The sequence below is a fragment of the Sinocyclocheilus anshuiensis genome, unplaced genomic scaffold (assembly GCF_001515605.1).
Source record: "Sinocyclocheilus anshuiensis isolate Anshui unplaced genomic scaffold, SAMN03320099.WGS_v1.1 scaffold4, whole genome shotgun sequence".
Classification (NCBI taxonomy): Eukaryota; Metazoa; Chordata; class Actinopteri; order Cypriniformes; family Cyprinidae; genus Sinocyclocheilus; species Sinocyclocheilus anshuiensis.
Genome location: NW_015554075.1, coordinates 256,417 through 272,617, shown reverse-complemented (window position 1 = coordinate 272,617; position 16,201 = coordinate 256,417). Strand labels below are relative to the sequence as shown.

Here is a 16,201-nt window from a genome sequence, read left to right as displayed (position 1 = left end):
GTTTGAGTTTTGCTATTCCACTGTCTCTTCCCGATCACTTCCTGTTTTTTTTTCTCTACTAAAAATCTAAATTTAGTAAGTTCTAGCATCAGTTTTCCAGACAGCACCTACGCTAAATTTAGTGAACATGGACAAATGAAGTGAAGGTCTGTATGGTGCTGGTTGCTGCCAGAAAGGGCCGTGGCCTCTGGGTAGAAATATAGCAGGAGACAGAGATAGAGAATGAGAGGGAAAAAGAGAGATAGAAAAAGGCCCTTATTGATTCTAGGAGCTTTTGACATGCTAATGTTCTCGCTGTCGGCTTCAGTCCCCCACCTCCTCTTAGCCAAGGGCCTTCAAAGGGAGGCTGCCACACAAAGACAGGGAGAATGCACTGCGCTGCCCATTGAATGGCCGCTCTCGCTTAGCGAGCAATCTGTCCCTTAAAAAAACTACCAAGAACAGCTCATGACATGGAGAACATTGCAGTGGAGAAACAGGCAGACTCTTTAAATCTCAAACGGAATGGATAAAATCTAACGGTTTGATTACATGCATCAAATCAGAGCCAAAGAAAGCAGTAACAACTTACAGTGAAAATAAGCAACATTAAGACTAAATTTTTTTCCCCTCTCAAGTGAGCCAAAATTCGACACAGCGCAAGAATTCCTCAGACATACTGAATGCACATGCAAAGGGTTATGGTTTGTGGTTACTGTGAGTGTGCAGCCACAAGCTCGTGCCTCGGAGCAGAGGTGTGTGTGGACGAGGTGGTGAGCGCACAGAAAACGTTTTTGGGTTCTTGGATTAATGTCCAGGAGAGGATATTAAAGGGTAAATGTGTCAACACCAAAGCAACGATGAGTGAATTACACTTCGCAACAGTCTCTTTTTCAAGTTACTTCTTTGTTTTCAGTCACGTGTGTTCGTTTTTGAAGGTTGAGGAGTTCAAATATAAATGAGAGAAATGCATGTGTGGTTAGATTGAGAAAAGTCTGTGTACACACACATAAATGCACTGGGAGTCTGTTGAGAGTAACATACTCAGCTTACTTAAGTAAGCCACATGTGTTAAAGGAGGCCCACAACATTGAAATCCTGTTAAAGGTCGTTCACACGCCAAGAGGAGTGTGTGCGTGCTAATTATAAAATGCATGAGTTTGGTTCCTTCCTAGCTGATCAGTTTAAACATTGTGTTTTATTAACTTGTGAAGAAATCTTCTCCTGTAGTGGGTGTTTTATGTTGTATGATGTATAAATGGAAGGTCACTTTATCTGCATGAAAAAAAGAACTTCTCAGATTACAGTCTTCTTTGTAGTGAACACTTGGAAAAATACACAGTTTTCATCTCGTATCACCCGCTCTGAACATGACAGAACATTGGCATTATTACTGTGCTATGTTGGGGAAGCCATCTGAAACTTTATCTTGCCAAGGTGCAAGTTACTCATGATTTAAAAGAGGTTAAATTACAGTCAAGCTACCCTTAAAGAGAGAGAGAGAGAAAAGAAGTTTGCTACACAAAAAGCTATTAACAAAAAGTAGCTAACTACACTGAAGCTATTACAGAAAGAAATATCCTTAAATATCTAAAATTACATTGTATTTTTAAGTAAAAGACTTTACAATTATAGTTTGATTATAAAACCTATGTGAAATAATAATAATAATAATAAAATAAATTATTAATTTATGTAAAGATAATCCCATTTAGGATTAGCTAAATTATAAAAATTAATTGAACAAAAAAAATGTCGGCGCCAATAGCCTTGTGGTTAGTGACATACAGCGCAACTGCGCTCATGGTGACCCGAGTTCGATTCCTGTCTCGAGGTCCTTTGCCGATCCCGCCCCCTCTCTCCACCCCCTGCATTCCTGTCAGCTCTCTATGTCCTTTCCCAATAAAGGCTGAAAACACCTATAAATATAACATAAAAAAATTAATTGAACTAAAAAATTACTTTGTACATTAGCATTATTTTGCTACAAAACAGAAGGAAATTGGCATGCAGTGACTTTTCAAATTAATTAATTAACCTTTTTGTTAGTGTGTTTGAGAATTGCTTCAGTTTGCAATTCAACGTGACAGCAGTACAGCATTTTGTCAAGCTAAACTGCTACTTGTTGAAAAAGTTAATGAAAATTTGCTGCTGAAAAAGCTGCAATGTTTTGAAAACCGTTGAGCTACTGTCAAGCTAAAAATGTAGCTAAGCTTTTTCTCCTCAAGGACACTGAATTACTGTGATTTCACAGTTACATTTTAGCGAGAAAAACTTCTAAGCAACAACATGTAGCTACATTTCAGTGCTTCTATATAAGGCTTCCATTCCTATGTTTCGAAATTCCTTGGTTAGATTTACGTCTACAGAAGTGCTTCAGCAAATGCTCTTCATCTTTCCCTCCTGCTTTCCCATGTCTTTCTCTCAGCACTAACAAAGACATAAAGTCAAAACTAATTGCGTTCAGTAACAAACCAAGTGGCTTTTTCCACAGCAGCTGGTCTGAGAGAGACCAATCCACTCTAACGAAAACCCCAGGAATGGAATAAACCCTCAAGTCTAATGGCGAGCATTAGATTCAGCCATGCTTCAAACCCTCCAAATAATTACCAGTATTAATGTGCATTGTGAAGTCGCCGCTCTGACCCCTCCGGGCTAATCACTAGTGTTGCCTTGCATTGTGGAAACAGGTCTGCCGACCCCCGAAATAATCCCATTACTAAGTCTGTCCTTTCTCCAGCTCCCGTTCTCGTAGACACGCTCTCAGCTAATTGACATCTGTTAACTGATGTCCTATCTAGAAGTGCCGAGAGAGAGTTTTGCGAAGAGCACTTCAATCAGGAATCCTGGAGTATGCTGCCGAGTATGCATGTTTGTGCAATGGAGAGTTCAAAAAGTGCTTTTGTGCAAATCTATGAATAACATCTCTTTCATTCACGTTTGCATATTTACCTAAGTGAGAAAACACTGAGTCACTTCAGTTCTTGTGCAGAGAAAAGGTTTGTCATTTAGTTCGAGTTGCTTGCAAGAAGATTAATCTGTGACATCAATCATCAAAAGTTAATGAAAATTTGCTGCTGAAAAAGCTGCAATGTTTTGAAAACCGTTGAGCTACTGTCAAGCTAAAAATGTAGCTAAGCTTTTTCTCCTCAAGGACACTGAATTACTGTGATTTCACAGTTACATTTTAGCGAGAAAAACTTCTAAGCAACAACATGTAGCTACATTTCAGTGCTTCTATATAAGGCTTCCATTCCTATGTTTCGAAATTCCTTGGTTAGATTTACGTCTACAGAAGTGCTTCAGCAAATGCTCTTCATCTTTCCCTCCTGCTTTCCCATGTCTTTCTCTCAGCACTAACAAAGACATAAAGTCAAAACTAATTGCGTTCAGTAACAAACCAAGTGGCTTTTTCCACAGCAGCTGGTCTGAGAGAGACCAGTCCACTCTAACGAAAACCCCAGGAATGGAATAAACCCTCAAGTCTAATGGCGAGCATTAGATTCAGCCATGCTTCAAACCCTCCAAATAATTACCAGTATTAATGTGCATTGTGAAGTCGCCGCTCTGACCCCTCCGGGCTAATCACTAGTGTTGCCTTGCATTGTGGAAACAGGTCTGCCGACCCCCGAAATAATCCCATTACTAAGTCTGTCCTTTCTCCAGCTCCCGTTCTCGTAGACACGCTCTCAGCTAATTGACATCTGTTAACTGATGTCCTATCTAGAAGTGCCGAGAGAGAGTTTTGCGAAGAGCACTTCAATCAGGAATCCTGGAGTATGCTGCCGAGTATGCATGTTTGTGCAATGGAGAGTTCAAAAAGTGCTTTTGTGCAAATCTATGAATAACATCTCTTTCATTCACGTTTGCATATTTACCTAAGTGAGAAAACACTGAGTCACTTCAGTTCTTGTGCAGAGAAAAGGTTTGTCATTTAGTTCGAGTTGCTTGCAAGAAGATTAATCTGTGACATCAATCATCATGAATCAAACCATTCATATTAGGCCTTCATAAACACTTCATTAGTAAAAAAGAACAACTGCATTCATGGGCTCCATCTGGTGCATTTATACAGAGAAAATTTTGGCAGCGTCCTAATCAAACCCGAAGACAAAGAAGCGCAGCAGCAGCGCTGACTGTAAATTTAACTGTGCCCCTCTTGCATAAAACAGGTCAGCAGCTTCAATGACTCTTTCAGAAGAAAATGATGGCTTGGGCCTTCCTGCCTCCGACACAGGCTCAGGTCGACCTATGACCCTTTTCTGGGTGGAAGCCAACTTAAAGGCTTCATGTATGGAGTGGGAAAAGAAAGGAGCCAGGCACTAACTGACGGGGAGGATCGCATAAAGTAGCTGGGTTGGGCGCTCATGTTGATGGACATCTTGTCAAATGAACATAAACCCTTTGGCATGAAGCATGTGTGGAGAGCAGCGTCTAAATGGATGCTGGGTTAATCAGGGAGAATAGGAGGACAGACCCTCGAGCAGTGAGTCAATAAGGCTCATCCACTCGAAAAGATATTTACCCTGGCATGTGAACGCTGAGACAGCACTGTCCACACCGCTGTACCGGTGATGCTACAGGAGATCTGTGCTCAGCTCTGCTCTTCTGATCTAACGGATCCAGACCGCCGGTAATGAATGTGTGCCAGACGGCGTAATTAAAATATAATTAAACACCAGAGAGATGAGACTAGCGCTATCAGAATTTCTCAAAAGGGAACGGGGGCTAGTTCACATTAGCAAAAAACAATGCTTAGTGTGCAGTTTCAACAGACTTTCTTGGGAAATGTTGTGAATTCATCAAGGACACTGGATAGTTTCTACTTAATCTGGGTATTTCAGACATTTTGCCTTAGAAAAAAGATGGTATCATGCTATGGTACTTTGATATATACCATGGTATTGAACAGTTACTATTTGAACAAATTGGGGACAGCCAAATTCCTGGAAAACACAGACAACAGCATAGGCACAAACAGTTTGGCTAGTTCACATTAGTGTGTAGTTTCAGCAACCTGTGAATTTATCAATGATAATACAATATCAAGATTAAGTGAAAATATCCAGAAATGTTACCTTATAAAAATGTACAATGATGGTATCAGAAAACTATGGTATTTTGATGTCTACTATTGTTCTGAATGATTAGTGTATTCAAACACCACTTAAACTCAAAGTAAGAAGCGGACATTTCTGAGGACAGGTTCCTAGAAACAGCATCTGGTCACCCTAATTTACAAGGTACTTCAAAGCGAACCATGGTAATACCACATTTTCCCTCATAATCTGTACATTTGTCACCTCATCTCAGTCCTAAAATAGCATTAGCATGGGTGCAAACAGTTTGGCTACTCTGCATTAGTAAAACAGTCACAACAGTTTCAACAGTCTCTGCTGAGAAATGCTGTGAATTTATCTGTTTTGTTCAAATACTCAAATTAAGCTTAAAATATAAGAATACAGAAATTACTATGATATTACAAAGGTACAGCTATTACATCAGAAGGTAATACCGTGGTACTTTGAATGCTGTGATATCAAATAACATTTGAATGAACGCTAAAAAGGGCATTGGTCACCTCATGACCTAAACTGTATTAGCATGAATGCTAACAGTCTGTTAGGAGTGGGACAGTCACCTCCATCTCTCACCCTTCCCACCAGTTCTGTCCTTCAGGCCGTTTTCCGCCCCCGGTGCATCCATCACAACATGACAACTGAAGGGCTGCGTGCTGTCAAGGGAGCTTCCGTATGGGAGCACCGGATGATGATAGACAGGAAGAGGTCAAGGAGAACAACACACACATGAGCAAGCAATTGCACACATACAGACAGCAAGAGAGTGACGCAGATAGACCGGAGCATCTGAACTCTGCATGTGAAATGCGAACGTCCGACTCGGCCGATTCAAAAGATTTGGATTTAATCACGCGAATCATATTATCCAAATTATTTCAAATGTATACAGCATGCTGCTATGATCACAGAGCGGAGGATGGACCCAACCTTCGCTCCCTCTCGCTGAAAGGACGAGCCACCCATTGTCTTTGAGAGACAAGTTTGCTGGCTTTGCATTTCATGGACAAAATATGCAAATAATGTATTTGTTTGATATCAAAGGGCACCTCTCTCCATCTCTCTCTCTATCTCTCTTTCCCGGGACAGCTGACAGTCCATTCAGGGGACGATGGAGGGGCTCATATGGGAGAAATGAGGAGGATCGTGACAGGAATCAACATATGTGCTTGCCATCAAAAGCAAAAAGGAAGTGATGAATATTCATAGGTAGGAGCATTTTGGCAGGCGGCGACTATTGTTAAACAAAGAAAAGAGCAAAAACGACTCACAGCTGAGGATGATGAGTCTCATACACCTGCTCATGATTATGACAGCAATGAGATACACATGCAAACTTTTTCCAATTAGGCACACAAACAACCACATACAGATGCTAAGGTGCAAAGTTTACACCGGGAAAAAAAGCTGTACCTCAACAATAACACATGAGAACCAGATCAATACCTCTCCTCAAGTACACCAATTTGCTTAATGTGTGATTAAAGCTAAAATGTACTTTTGCTCGGTAAAGTCGATACAAACGCCGTTCTCTTGAGAGTCTATCTCATCTTACATACATAAATAATGTCTTGTCAAGCATCGTTTTCCTTCCAGTTACACAAGCCACTGTCTGTTCGGATTCAAAGAGCAGCGTTTCATATTATCACACCTTCTCATCATGCTCTAGTTTTCAAACCCTTTATCCTTTCTAATTACTTAAATATGCGTGAGCTGTTTTACATTAGCACCCATTAAAAAATAATGTGGCAGCACTGTGGTTGAATGATGTATCAGATGGTAATTTGATATAGATTATCGCACTTGTATTGCATGGTACATCAAAAACACCATAGTATCACATGCCAGAAAGTATCATGGTAGTGCCATAATTTATTACACATGGTATTACCATGTTTTTGGACATTTACCATTTCCTACTGTGCTGGTACTACTGTGGTGCGGTGGCTTTGACATATACCATGGTGCAAAAATAAATTTACTATGTTACTTCCATGATACTATGGTACATGTGTAAAATACCATGTAAATATTACAAAAGTACCAAAAATTACCATGGTGCTATCATGTTTTTTGGACATTTTGACAAGTAGTACCAGGGTACTACTATGTTTACAAGATACTATCATGAGGATATATTTTTGCAGTAATACCATAGTATTTTTTTGTTAGGGTGTATTAGTCAAAAAAGCTAAAAACTCACTCGAGTTGGTTGGATTTTTCTCCATGTTGTCGTGCTGTTTCACTAAACTACGTCTACAGTGTAGTGAATCACTGAAAGTGGGCTGTCATTCTCCATTGCAGCCTAGCACCTCAGCGGGCTTTTACACGTCTCCAGCTCGCCGGACGCCCACTAACAAGCGGAGATTTCCTCTCTGTCCTCACCTCCTACTCAACACAGCAGATGAGCAGTGAGAAAACAACAAACTCTTATAAAGAATAAAAGACACCAAATCCTCTGGCCAAGTCTCCACTCCATTCACCAACCGAATGGCGGCTGTTTTGTGGCCTTCTCTCGCTCTTCTGTTCTTGGACCTGTCCGTCTAGGCTGCAGCTGTCAAAATTTTGACGTCTTAATAAATCTCGGCCATGACCCCCGTCTCTCGGGGAGGAGAGGAGGATAAAGCCAGGGGTCACCCCTGACCCTGTCTAGTGTTCCTCCCCTCTCGCCCCGATCCCCGATCACGACATCCCAACAATTGGGGAGAGGCTCCCATTGAGGCCTTCTGGGGTATGAGGGCTTGTATCCCTTATCTTCAATGGGCTTTTTTCATAAGGTCCTCGGGACGCCCTATTGAGAAAGTTCTCGCCCTCTCCTACACCCTCACATTGAAGGTGAACCTCTGCATCCCTTCCCTGACCTGGGCTGCACACACAGACTTATTAAACTGACAGTGACTCGCATCTGCATGCTGGGAGAGAAAGCCACCCTTTGAACCCGCTTCAATGAGGAAACAACTGCCTGTTGCCTTGCTGAAGACAGCATGTGATGGCTTAATCAGCCATTGATGACAGGCTCAAGCTTCAATAAGACATATATAAAGAAGATGGTCTAAGGATATATAAAAAAGGAACCTAGGATGTTTACTGAAATCTGGAATTTGGCTATGAAATACTTTATGAATTGCAATTTGTTTTTATTGGTCCTTTTTCACATTGGTGAAATTTAAAAAAAAAAATTCTGCTGGTCAGTATTTTTGGCAATGCATTTTTAGTATTTTCTATATATTTTTTCATTAAATTCTAAATTGTATATACAAGGTATTGGCCTGAAAGATGTAATGAGTGATTGTTTTGTTCAACTAACCTGAAACTCTTGGCCAGCAGGCTATCCTTATATTTCAGTCCTGTGCAGACAAGTACCCAGAAATTAAACAAATTATCCTCTACATACCAGCTTTTGGGACTTGAGTTTTTTTTTTTTTAATTGATGTGTGATGGGAAATGAAACCTGAAAACTTTTGCTGATGCCAAACAACAGAAATATTACAAAACGCCCTCTTCCAAATATCTCGGAGTAATGAAATCATCATTGCAAGCCCTGAAGTGATTTAAGTAAAACGTTCCACCAAATGTCTGTGTGGAAACGCCGTTCTGCTCTCAGTAATTTACAGCCTCTTTCCTTCATTTCAACATATCTGAACGGTAAAAGAGAGCAGAGAGAGAGAGAAGGAAAGCTAAGGAGCGAGTGGGGAACCCAGCCGCGGCCAGCGAGCTCAGCTAATAAAAGAGTGGCCAAGAAAAACGGCCAGATCTCTGAGAATGGCCTTTCCCAGTGTACCCCCTTCAACCACCCACACAAGCACACCCACTGAGAGAGATCGTCCGCGGTGAATGCCGACTGTCCCCCTTGAGCCCGCAGGAGCCCTAAATTACAGCCCGTATTTGTCATGCAATTAGCCCGCTGAGATAGCGCTCATAAATAAAGGCCGTTAGACTGGCCAGTCGGCCATTTATCACCCTGCTCAAGCGATGACCCTCTTCTGGACCAGACAGAAAAGAAAGAAAGGGCGTGAACAAACTGTCTACATGTTCCTCTGGCTCTTCCTTTTTGCCAGCACTGACCTCAGCATTACCCCAAACAGTATATCACCGCTTTTTCCATGTCGTATGGCCTGACTACGGACACTGGGAATCAAAGCCGGCATGGAGAAAGAGAAACGGCCCTCTGGTGACAGAAGCAATCCATCTGATCCTCTCTTTTTCTTCTTTTATTACTCCTGCTTTTTTAGTGTTTTGCCAATCCCGTCTATTCCCTTTTAATGTGAACTGAAAAGCATCACACATGCTCTTGAGAGATAGCAAAGGAGAACGAGAGCGAAAAGGGTACGAGAGCCTTGGCCCATGATCCAATTAATCGGATTCTGCTCATAAACCATACGGCTGTTGCTCCAACAAAATAATTAGCGCAAACGTTTCTCATGCACAAATCCACTGGGAGGTGTTTTGATATCAAACAGGGCGATTCATAATCATAACCGAATAGCAACACTGGCTTAATCCACAGTGATCCTCCAAGTACCCAGCTGTCTACATCTGAGTAAACTCTCACATCCCTGAGGGGGAAAAATTTCATCCGGGTCAGCTTCTCTTATAATGATCTCATCTTAAATTATAGAATGTATCACTGATGGGCGATGAGGGTATTTTTTTACTTCCATGTGGGAGGTGCGTAAATCTCGACTGGTGAAACACTCTGTTGGAAAAAATGGAGCGAGGGAGTTATCTGAGCTCTTACCTTGGCATGTTCCTCCGTGTTCCTCATAGCCAGGGTTACACAAACAGTTTCCAATAGGCACCAGCCATTCTCCATCTGCTCCGCAGTACATTTTAGGGACCTCGCGTTCCTCCGAATTGTCCACACAGGATCCACGTACCTCCACTAGCGATGAGGTGTCCGCCCCGGTGGTGGTGTCTGGAAACTGGGCCAGGTTGCGTACGGTGAGGGGGCATTTCTTATAGAAGATCCGTACAGATACCAGAGCGATACAGGCTCCCACATCCTGGAACGCCAGGTAGAAGCCCTTCCGTGTCAAAATTCCCACATCCCGCACTTCCGTGTTCAGCTTCATGATGCGGTCTCCTATGTCCACCTGCGTGAAGCTCTCGTCAGCCGCGATGGTGTCGATTTTGGTGAACTGGTTCTCTCGAATGTACCGCTCTTTGTCATTGTTGGACTCGTAGTAGTAGAGGTTAAAGGTCTCCTTGCAGGTACCCATGACTCCTGGCAAGCTGTTGCAGTCACGCAGAGTGAATTTGATCTCGATGTAGACACGCTGAGCTCCGCCACGGGGGATCCAGTCTGTTCGGAGCCAGTTGTTCTGGTTGGGTTCCATTACGTTGCATACCTGGTACGTCCTGATTGGCGTATTCTTCTCATCCATGATGCTCACTTCTTCCCACTGTGAGAGAGACGGCGAGAAAGACAGAGAGGTAAGTAGGCCTATAGAAATTCTACTGGGGAGACTTTTGTCACAGCAGGTGCACACAATTCCAGTCCCGGTGCTGGAGATGTTCCACAGACAAACAGCTGCAATGATGCAATGATTTCATTGATTACGATATGATAATGAGAATTTAATCACACATCTGCCAGATTCTGTGCATGTATGTGCATGTGTTGCTCCAAAAATTAAAGAGACAAGGAAAGATGTTAGTTTAAAAACCTTGAAACTAAGGTCAAAATATGGTTTTCACTAATAATACACCATTACAAACACCCTAGCACATAAACCAAACAAATGCAATGCCCAGGAACATTTACAAGAACGCCCTAACTTTCTGGTCACCATTAATCCCATATTAAGCCATTGTAAAACTATGGGGTCTAGAGTTTGATGCTTCCTGCTGGTGAGAGTTTCAAATGAGACGTTCGCAATGAAGGAGAGTTTTGAAAAGGCCTGTCACGATCTATGACGCTTTCTTTTCTTCTCACTTTTTTACTCTTTGTAAGTCGTAAGTGTAGAAATCCCAGCTGTCACACCGATAAAGCTGTACATTCGGCCCGTTTGTGTGAGGGAGGGGGCTTTGTCGGGACCCTGTCAATCAAAGGGGTCGATGAGATAACGCAGCAGAGGGTGGGGGGACCACATTTCCTCAAATGCCAAGTTCACCATTAACCCCGAAACCAACCAAAGTGGAACGGAGACAACAAGGAAGCCTAATTGTGGCGTAATCAATCAAATCACTGATAAATAACTTCACGCATGCTCAAGCAGATCAATTTAGATATTTCAAAAGAAACATTTGAAAAAATAACTAATATTAAAAAAATAACATTTTTGTTAACGTGATATACGCTATTTTTACAAATGCTATTTGTATGCTATTTTTGACAAATATTAAAAAATTGTTGGATAGAACATCCATTTTACACCTACTACATAATATAATCAATCACAATAACACTAAAAATAATACTGACTAAATACAAGGTGCTTAAGCTAATTACACATTTAATTGCTATAACTGCATAATAATTATAATCAAGTATGACTAATAGTGTCAAGTGTGGCCAAAAAGTTAATAAGCAAAACCTTTTTTATATAAATTGCATAATGTGTGTGTAATTAACATGAGGTAAATAGCAGTCCTTTCCAAAGGAAAAGAAAAATATCTTTATATCTTTAACAAAAAATTATATATATATATATATATATATATATATATCTTAACACTTAAATTCTTAAACATCAGCACATAGCCTTAATACTGTACACAGCCTATCTGTGACAAGCTTCATTGTCGTATATGCAAAGTACAGTACACCAAGCACTAGAAAATTCTTGAATTTTAAGATGCCAACCCATAAATGATGTACAGAAAGGAACATTATAATTACGAAGCATAACATTTCTAAATGAATTACCCTGAGCACAAGCACTTAAACTCAAGTCGTTTCTCAGTCTATGAAACATCAAATTATAAGAACAAAGCCATTTCATCTGTCAGGATTTATAATTATAGATGTTTGTATAGGTTTAATTAGTTGTCTGTGCTTCATCTATGCACTAATGCAGAAAATACTGATTGCATACAGTGTGATGCCTCTTAAGCCATTTTCCATCATTTTTTGGTGGGGATTTGGCACAACATGAGGCCTTAGTTAGATCCTGTACCTTCTTATATGCAGTGTGGAACAGCAAATCTGCTGTGCTAACAAAAAAACAAAAAAAAAAGGTTATTTTATTTCTCTAGTCTGCTTTTTCATGTGCAAATATGATTTCCAAGACAATAAACACCTTCAAGAGTTGCCGATAGAGATTTATCCACACAAATATAAAAGTAAAAGCAACATTGTCTCTTCTTTGTAGACTCACCCCTCCTTCCGTCGGACTCGCAACCCATTTCAATTCTCCTTGCACAGTTCTCGAGTCCAGCAGCGTCACTGCAGGAAGACAAAATGCCGTGAGTCTCTTAAGATGGATCATCAACCTCCTTATGACTAGATCAAACTACCTCTTAAGTCACAACTTGTTTTTGTTGATACGCTTTTGTTCCCAACCGCACAAAGTTATTACACTCTCCATTTCCTCAATTTACACCGATTTATGCTCATAAATCTATTTATTGGATTTGGTTAAATAACACAAATGAATATTTGGCGAAAATATTCATTTTATAATTTTTGATATGAGCACAATTATGTATTGTTTTAATCAGTATTCTAAGATGACTATTGTCCAATCAAAATTAGGTCCTTTGAGAGAGGAAAATAATCAGCGCAATGAACATGCAAAGAATACATAAAAGGCTTGTGTTTACATGTTTTAAGGGTTTCAGAATTTAAAATGAGCAGACGGCAGACGCTATAAATGCACATTTGACTAATATATATATATATATACATTGAGACTGTAAGTCTATATTACAGGCTACTGTATATGTCTCGTGCGCGTATTTGAATTTCGTAAATTTCGCTTGGGAAAACACTCCAAGGAAATAATAAGTCGCGAACTACTTATATTTTTCTTTCTGGTCACCCATGCACATTTAATGAAATGTGAATGAATAAATAAATATATGTGCGGGAAAAAATAGGTTTCAATAAAATTAGAAATCGGTTGAACCAGAGTGTTTACTCCCAATAGAGTCCGAGTTTAAACTTCGTTGGACAAAAAAAACGCCTCAGTCTTCCATTAGATCTGCGGATTTGGGAACCACAGACACTTGGAGATCCCCAAAGGGACTTTCGGAGAAAATTATATAATTCCTTTTCGCTGACGGGATAAAGTCTCAAAATCAAAAAAAAACAAGACAAAAACAGATGGCAGTCATACACTGTGCCACGCTATACCGTCCCATGTCGTAACCCAAACAACAACAAAAAATAACTCTTGGAGAGATTTTCCCTTGGTTTGGTAAACCCTTACCTTCATTAGGAGGGTAGACCCGTGCGGTTAATGCGAAAGTCGGTGTCCAGATTATTAGCGCAAACGTCGTTGTGAACACAAGCGCAGCCATTGGTGTCATTTCGTGTGCGTCTCCTCCGCTCCGCGCACGGACCGAAGTTGCGTCTGTCCCGGTGGAATTAGCGTTTGAGAGTGATGCACAGAGCGCAGCTGAACACCGCCGAGGGGCGGATCTTTACTGCCTGACGCGCCTGTCACAGCGAGACACCAAAAGTCAACAGTCTGTCTATTCGGGTAAATAGGCAGTCCATTTTTCAGGTATATGGTAAATGAAGAATTGTATAAGTATAAAAAAAGTATTTCTTCTTTCAGTCTTTTGCGTATCGTAAAAACCCACGCTCACGTGTGTGTGTGTGTGTGTGTGTGTGTGTGTGAGAGATAATGCAGAGTGCGCGTGTGAAAGAACGCGCGAGAAAGAAGGAGAAAGAGAGATCGGCTGTTGTTAAAGTGCTACTTTTACATAAATAAATATGTATATATAAGAATAATATATTTGAAATACCGTAATCATAATTATTATAACAGTATACGTCATAAATCTGTATGGAGCGTGCAAGTCATTAAAGTTAAGCTAACCAGCCAAAGAGTGGAAGAGCAAGTGCGCCGTCTAGTGTTTGCAATTTAGCCTATCTCTTATCCACAACACTCAATCAAAAGCCGAGTTTCTAAACTTGCTAGGTCGTGTGCAAATATTTCTATTACAGCAAACAGACAATTTATTCAGGGGTAACGGAGTACTCCAATAATTATTATTCAAACATTAACAATCATAAAATATAAGAGAATGGGAAACCACTTTTGCATCCTGATTTAAACTGCAGTGCTTTAGTTCTAGTTTCAGTAGATAAAAGTCCGACTCATTTTTGCAAATCGTTTCTTTCAAACAATTTATTTCAATAGGATTTTTTTTAAACCGATTCAGCAATTATTTTACCCATTTCATAAGTTCAAAACATATTGCCGTATATATATATATTCTTGACTTAGCCTATAAGCTTTATTATTAGTTATGTCTATCATGTCCTAACGAGAACCGGGTCAATTGAGTTAGATTCGTGAAATAATTGTTCAGACCGGTTTTGTGGACAGGATCACTTAACTTTAAATGAAGGATCATTCACGAATCGGGCGTCGCTATTCAGTACTATTTGTTGCTGCAAAAACTAAAAGTTATTAAATGTTAGGGTGAGACCCTTTATGCTTTTATCAACTGGACGCCTACACTTCATGACCTCTCCTGCCCCTGTCAATCAATCGTTTCACGACGCCCACACCCAGAGTTGCGCACCAAACGCGTCTTTTCCACCGTTGAATTCCATCAATAGCAGCAGATGCGTCGATTTCGCTTCACGCTTTGCACTGACTTATTGCATGCGCCCACCTGATGAGCCAATCCACATCCTGTAACGGGGAGCGGGGCTCACTGTGTGCTGACATCTTTGACAACTGTGTGTTTGCATATGGATGGGCTGCAAGGGAGAGTAACTTGACTTGAGTTATTGGGTACCGCCCTCAAGGCTGATGGATCTGAAAGAGACAAGGCAATTTTTATACTTCAACATTAACAGTTGTAGCAACACTTCATTGTTGTGTCTCTAAAGATAAATGTTCATGGCTAGAATAAAGCTAGATATAGTGTTTTGCTTAAATAACAAATAATTATTGCATGATATAACTACAGTGACTTGTGACAAAATGTGAGAAAAAACAGGCACTCTTTGGCGTCACATGACTTTCTGAAAGCATTAAAGACAAATTCCTTGTATTTTTCTCATTATACCTATCAGATCGGTTTGATACTTATTATATAGCATAGCGTTAACCCCAAAACCTCAATTTATGTTATATTTACAACCCACTTAACCATTATGGTGTAGTTTTTATTTAATTCATACATTCAATTTATTGTTTTATATTTATTTAATGTTTGTTGTATGAATCATTATTGTAGGATTGGTTTTTAGTTTCTGATAGAAGGTGTAAGCTTACTAAATGTTTCTAAAAACAAAATTTACAGGTTAATGTTCAACATTTTCTGAAGGAACCTCCTTCACTTAACATTTGTTGAGAAAAAAACTAAACGTTTCAGTTTTAGGCCCCGTTTTATACCCTATTCATGGAAAGTGCCAGATGGTAAAAAAAAAAAGAAGCACTTTTAGTCAAGTGCTCACAGTAAAGAATGTGTTTGGTTGAAAGCTGCTGGTTGAAAGTTGGCCTCAGTGGATTGGATGAAGACTTGAAACATGTCCCGCCGCCTTCTCAGACTTTAAGATTCAAGATCCGTCTGACCACAGCTAGCGTTTCCTGTTTATGTATAGGCCAGAGGAGCTACGTTTTTGTTCTTTTCCATATACATTTGGGGCCTCTCTGGGATCTCTCGTTTTTAATAGCATTAGGCTGAGGAGCAGGTGACGTCCGGGACTTCGTCTCTAGGGCCACGATCGAAACGCTTTGTGGCGACGCCGTTGCTCCGGCGAAACCATGTCGGCCAGCATAATGAAGTCGGGAGGAGCATCTGGCGTTCCGAGATGGGCACCCAACATCGATTGTCACTCAGTTTGACGAAGAGAATGGCGTTTTATTTTCTCGGTCTGCACGAAAGACTGCGCAATCATAAAGGCGCAATTAGCCGAGGAGGAGGCGGTTCGCTTTTAGCGGTCTCGGCCAATCGCTTCTGCTTATATATCGGCGAAGGCCTATTGATCGCGTTATGGCTGGTGGGTGGGGAGTTGC

The 16,201-nt window shown here is 40.6% G+C and overlaps 1 protein-coding gene across 4 annotated transcripts in view; it reads right to left on the bottom strand.

Annotated features, from left to right (window-relative positions):
* LOC107668967 (ephrin type-A receptor 4-like) overlaps positions 1 to 13,666 on the bottom strand; it is a 40,840-nt gene extending 27,174 nt beyond the window's left edge. For all 4 annotated transcript variants that reach the window (XM_016461046.1, XM_016461048.1, XM_016461047.1 and 1 more), the window contains exons 1-3: positions 13,430 to 13,666; positions 12,377 to 12,444; positions 9,796 to 10,459 (exon numbers count right to left, since the gene is read on the bottom strand). In XM_016461046.1, the coding sequence (XP_016316532.1) occupies positions 9,796 to 10,459; positions 12,377 to 12,444; positions 13,430 to 13,529 (832 nt within the window). In that variant the 5' untranslated portion in view covers positions 13,530 to 13,666. The remainder of the gene's footprint in view (positions 1 to 9,795; positions 10,460 to 12,376; positions 12,445 to 13,429) is intronic.
* Positions 13,667 to 16,201: the final 2,535 nt, after the last annotated feature.